The 5590-nt window shown below is 39.2% G+C and overlaps 1 protein-coding gene across 1 annotated transcript; it reads right to left on the bottom strand.

Annotated features, from left to right (window-relative positions):
* Positions 1-3861: 3861 nt before the first annotated feature.
* Positions 3862-4905, bottom strand: LOC115527567 (zinc finger protein 2 homolog). The gene has a single exon (XM_030335288.1). The coding sequence runs from the start codon at positions 4903-4905 to the stop codon at positions 3862-3864; it is 1044 nt and encodes a 347-aa protein (XP_030191148.1).
* Between the last annotated feature and the right edge of the window lie 685 nt (positions 4906-5590).

Here is a 5590-nt window from a genome sequence, read left to right on the forward strand (position 1 = left end):
TTGAGAAGGATAGGTATTATCTCTGCTTTAAACGTCTGGTAGAACTCCCCTGGGAAGCCATCTGGTCCTGGACTCTTATTTGTTGGGAGATTTTTGATAACCGATTCAATTTCTTCGCTGGTTATGGGTCTGTTCAAGCTTTCTCTTTCCTCCTGATTGAGTTTTGGAAGAGTGTGGGTGTTTAGGAATTTGTCCATTTCTTCCAGGTTGTCCAATTTGTTGGCATATAATTTTTCATAGTATTCCCTGATAATTGTTTGTATCTCTGAGGGATTGGTTGTAATAATTCCATTTTCATTCATGATTTTATCTATTTGGGTCATCTCCCTTTTCTTTTTGAGAAGCCTGGCTAGAGGTTTGTCAATTTTGTTTATTTTTTCAAAAAACCAACTCTTGGTTTCGTTGATCTGCTCTACAGTTTTTTTAGATTCTATATTGTTTATTTCTGCTCTGATCTTTATTATTTCTCTTCTTCTGCTGGGTTTAGGCTGCCTTTGCTGTTCTGCTTCTATTTCCTTTAGGTGTGCTGTTAGATTTTGTATTTGGGATTTTTCTTGTTTCTTGAGATAGGCCTGGATTGCAATGTATTTTCCTCTCAGGACTGCCTTCGCTGCGTCCCAAAGCGTTTGGATTGTTGTATTTTCATTTTCATTTGTTTCCATATATTTTTTGATTTCTTCTCTAATTGCCTGGTTGACCCACTCATTCGTTAGTAGGGTGTTCTTTAACCTCCATGCTTTTGGAGGTTTTCCAGACTTTTTCCTGTGGTTGATTTCAAGCTTCATAGCATTGTGGTCTGAAAGTATGCATGGTATAATTTCAATTCTTGTAAACTTATGAAGGGCTGTTTTGTGACCCAGTATATGATCTATCTTGGAGAATGTTCCATGTGCACTCGAGAAGAAAGTATATTCTGTTGCTTTGGGATGCAGAGTTCTAAATATATCTGTCAAGAGATGGACTGATTTTAAATAACTGTTCAATTTCGCACAGAATTTATTAGAACACATCAGATTACCTTGAAGTCATCAATGGGTAATTCACCCTTCCTCTAGATATTGAAGGATAGAGATGGGAAATCTGTCCCCAGGAAGGGCAGGTGGGCCAAGTCAATTGGGCTCCTGGGCACGAGGGAGCATCTCAGAAGGAGACCCAGGTGTGCTGTTTCCTGACCTGAGCAGGTCTTTGAGGGCAATGGTCACAGGTAGACTCTACAGTTTCTGTGGCCCTAGGGGCTCAATTTCCAAAGCTCCTCATTAGCCAAATGTGTACTGTCATTTCTTCTGCAAGACAATTCAAATCCCTATGGAGCACAGCTCATAGAAAGAAATCCTGGGGGCACCTGGGCGGCTCAGTTAAGTGTCTGACTTCAGCTCAGGTCATGATCTCATGGCTTGAGTTCAAGCCCCACGTTGGGCTATGTGCTGACAGTTCAGAGCCTGGAGCCTATTTCAGGTTCTGTGTCTCCCTCTCTCTCTGCCCCTCACCCACTCACACTCTGTCTCTCAAAAATAAGCATTAAAAATTTTTTTTTAAAAATAAAGAACTCCTGGGTGACTGATTTCCTGACCCTGAGAGGGCAGACATACATCATTCTTTTCCCACGTTTCCTCTCACCTCCAGGCAGGAAACTTAATTCTTGGATTTCTTGGGTCTGACCTTAAGAGAGCTGATGAGTTTTTCATTAAACCAATTCCTGGCTTTCTCCAAGTCAGATATTATCACTGGAAGAATCAGAGTGGTGTGTAAGTCCCCACAAGGACAGAGACTGGGGATACAGAGCATATCTCACCAGATCATCTCGTCATTCTAAGAATTTTTTTGTTTTTAACTGAAGTTCCTTTGTGAATGAGGTTAGTTCCATTATAGTAAAGAGTTCAGAGAAACCAATTTTCTAGTTACTTGGGCAGGACTTTTGGAGGTTGCCTAAAAAACAGACATCAAAACCAACAATCATAGGGCACCTGGGTGGCTCAGTTGGTTGGGCACGTGACTCTTGATTTCAGTTTAGATCATGATCCCACGGTAGTGGAATCTATTCCTACATCGGGCTCTGCTGCTGAGCGTGGACAGTGCTCAAGATTCTCTTTCTCTGTCCCTCTCCCCTGCTTGCGCTCACTCTCTAAAACAAAACAAACCACCCCCCCAAAAAAAACTAAAAATTAATTGCATTAACATTAGGAAAAAGGAATATACAGGAACTCTGTACAGTCTTTTCAACTTTTCTAGGAAGTGCAAAACTAGTTCAAAATTTTTAAAAAGTTAAAAATCAAAATCGGTCCTATCTATGGCATACACATCAAAATAACCAAAATGAAAAAGACAATATAAAATACTAGCAAGATTACAGACATATATATTGTCACAACTACTTTGTAAAACTGTCTGGTAGTATTGAATAAATGTGATTGTGTGTATTCCCTATGACCCACAAACTGCACTCCTAAAATATTAGCCCAACAAAAACAGATACAACTGTGAACTAAAACATGTGCAAGAATGTTCATAGCAGGTAAAATATCCCAGCTATAAACAAACCAAACATCCAGAACAGTTGAATGAATAAATTGTGTGTATTCGTACAATGGAAAAGCTATGTATCGATGAGAATAAAATTCTGCTAAATGAAGAATATGCTAAATGAAGAATATAGATGCATCTCATAAAGACAACATTGAGCAGAAGCCAGGCACAAATGATAATGTATCAGGTACAATAGTGCAAATAAATCCGTAAACATACTAAAAACCCATCAATTTTATACTTCAAATGGGTGAAATTTACGACATGTAAAGTATATCTCAATGAAGCTCTTAAAATGCATGATTCCAGGGGCACCTGGGTGGCCCAGTTGGTTAAGCGTCCAACTTCAGCTCAGGTCATGATCTCGTGGTTCGTGAGTTGGAGCCCCATGTCGGGCTCTGGGCTGACAGCTCAGAGCCTGGAGCCTGCTTCAGATTCTGTGTCTCCCTCTCTCTCTGCCCCTCCCCTGTTCAAGCCCTGTCTCGCTCTGTCTCTCAAAAATAAATGTGAAAAAAAATTTTTAATAAAATAAAATCTTTTTTAAAAAATGCATGATTCCATAGAGTACATATATTCTGGTGGCAGGAATTAGAGTGATTAGTGAGTGGAAGGAAGCAGTGAAGGAGGATTCTAGTGCTGATAATGTTCTAATTCTTGCCCAGTGTGTGTAGTAGTTAATAGAGATGTACTCTACCTTGTCAGATATTCATTGGGTTGTAAATTTTTTAACAATTATCTTAAGTAGAAACAGTGTGCTGTGAAAAGTATAGAATTTCAAAGATTCAACCATTCACAATTTTGGTGGGAAGATTCATTTCAGACCTTGTGTCAGGAAATGGTAGGTTAAGAGACATGATCTGGATGAACTACAAATGCAACTTAAAGTCTTTATCAAATAGATAAAGATAATAATAGATAAACACACCTATATCCCTATTATTAACCCTATAATAATTCAACTTTTAAATTATATATATAAAAAGTTTTTTAAACCTGACGTGGGTTATATTGGTTAGTGACAGCAGTCATTTGTAAATAAAACAACCTTCCTCCCAAGACACACATGAACAGACACTGTAAACATGGTGGCTTAAAACATTAGGCATTTATTTTTCTCAAGTAACAAGCCTTGGAGATACTAAAATTTTTTCCTTTCAGTTGTCAAGCGGTCACCTATCTATGGGATGAATAAAGGATTGATCACAATCATTACATAACTTAGATTTCTCCCACAGATTATTCAGAGGCTTTGTCCCATTCGTTACATCCAGTTTTTCTCTGCATTTGCTTGTATGCCATAAAGATCGAGAGTTCAAGAACTATTCCAAAGGGACATTGCTAGGAGTTTTGTCCAGCATGAGTGCTCTCATGATGCCTCCGAAGGGATATGAGCTTACTGAAAGCACGACCACAGACATTGCACTGATAGGGTTTTTCGCCAGTATGCACTCTCTTGTGCACGGTAAGATTACCCCTTACATTGAAGGTTTTCCCACACTGATCACACTTGTAGGGTTTCTCCCCAGTGTGGGTTCTCATGTGTATTGTAAGGGATGCATTCCTCCTAAAAGCTTTTCCACACTCACTACACTTGAAGGGTTTCTTCTCCCTGGTGTGCTTTTTCATATGTCTCCTATGAGATAAGACACCACTGAAGGCTTTCCCACATTCCTTACACTCATATTGTTTCATCCTCATGTGAATTTTCTTGTGCAAAATGAGGAAATAATTCACTCTGAAGGTTTTCCCACACTGATGGCATGCAAAGGGTTTCTCTCCAGTGTGAATTCTCATGTGTTCTTTCAGGCACGAGTGGTCCCTGAAGGATTTCCCACAGTCCTTGCATATACACGGTTTCTCTCCAGCATGCATCTTCTTGTGCACTATGAGATTACAGCTCATTCTAAAAGTTTTCCCACACTGACCACACTTGTAAGGTCTCTCTCCAGTATGTATCCTCAGGTGTGTCTTCAGGTATGACTCACTACTTAGTGCTTTTCCACAGAGGTTACACTCAACGGATTTCTCTCCAGTATGGATTCTCTTATGTCTTTTAAGGTACGGGAGAATACTGAAGGTTTTCCCACAATCATTGCAGGCATAGGGCTTCTCTCCAGTATGTAATATCTTGTGTGTGTTAAGCCTAGACCTTCTACTGAATGTTTTGTTGCACTGATCACACTTGTAGGGTTTGTCCTTGGAATGAATCTCTTCATGTTGTCTAAGAAGTGAACTATCTCTGAAGGTTTTTCTACAGTCACGGCATCCATAGGGCTTCTCCCCAGAGTGAATTCTCTTGTGCCGATTAAGATAAGAGCTTGAACTGTAGACTTTCCCACACTGGTTACATTTAAAAGGTTTTTCTCCACTGTGGGTTCTCATGTGCAATGTAATAGATGAGCAGCTCTGTAATACTTTACTACACTGCCTACCTTGAACAGAGTTGTCTCTAGTGTGAGTTTTTTCATGCTTCTTAAGGTAGAAGGTTGAATTTAAGACTTTGCCAGAGTCACTGAATTCATAGGATTTCTCTCTTGTATGTTCTCTCTCATGTGCACCTAAGAAAGAACTCCTGATAAAGGTATTTTTATCTTTTTTACATTCATAGAATTTCTCCCCAGAATGAACACTGTCATGTGGGTTAAGGTGAGAACAATCTCCGAAGGGTTTCCCAGGGTGAAGGCGTTGATGGGGTTTCTCTCTGGGATGAATTATCTGATTCTGAGCAATGCTAGATTTCATGCACAAGGCAATTTTATTCCGTTCAATGGGTCTGCCTCCATGAGTTTGTTCCTATTGGTTAAAATGAGTTATGATCACAAGATTTATCACATCAATCGTATTGATTTGAGAATCCCCCCCAACATAAATTCTGACATACACTTAGAATAAGAGTTTACTTAGTATTTTCTTAGAGAATATACACAGCTCCTGTCTGAGTTTATCAGCATGAATAAGAGGAATGTTACACCAGATGGCTCCCAACAGGGTCTCTTTAGTGTTTAACATATAATTGCTTTGGAGTAAATTATGTCTTAAATATTTAATGTCTAACTTCCATTATGAA

The sequence above is a fragment of the Lynx canadensis genome, chromosome A2, assembly GCF_007474595.2.
Source record: "Lynx canadensis isolate LIC74 chromosome A2, mLynCan4.pri.v2, whole genome shotgun sequence".
In the NCBI taxonomy this organism is placed as follows: domain Eukaryota; kingdom Metazoa; phylum Chordata; class Mammalia; order Carnivora; family Felidae; genus Lynx; species Lynx canadensis.

Bases quoted from the DNA above. Each gene is read 5' to 3' on its own strand.
- LOC115527567 (XM_030335288.1), bottom strand. From the start codon at position 4,905: ATGAGAACCCACAGTGGAGAAAAACCTTTTAAATGTAACCAGTGTGGG.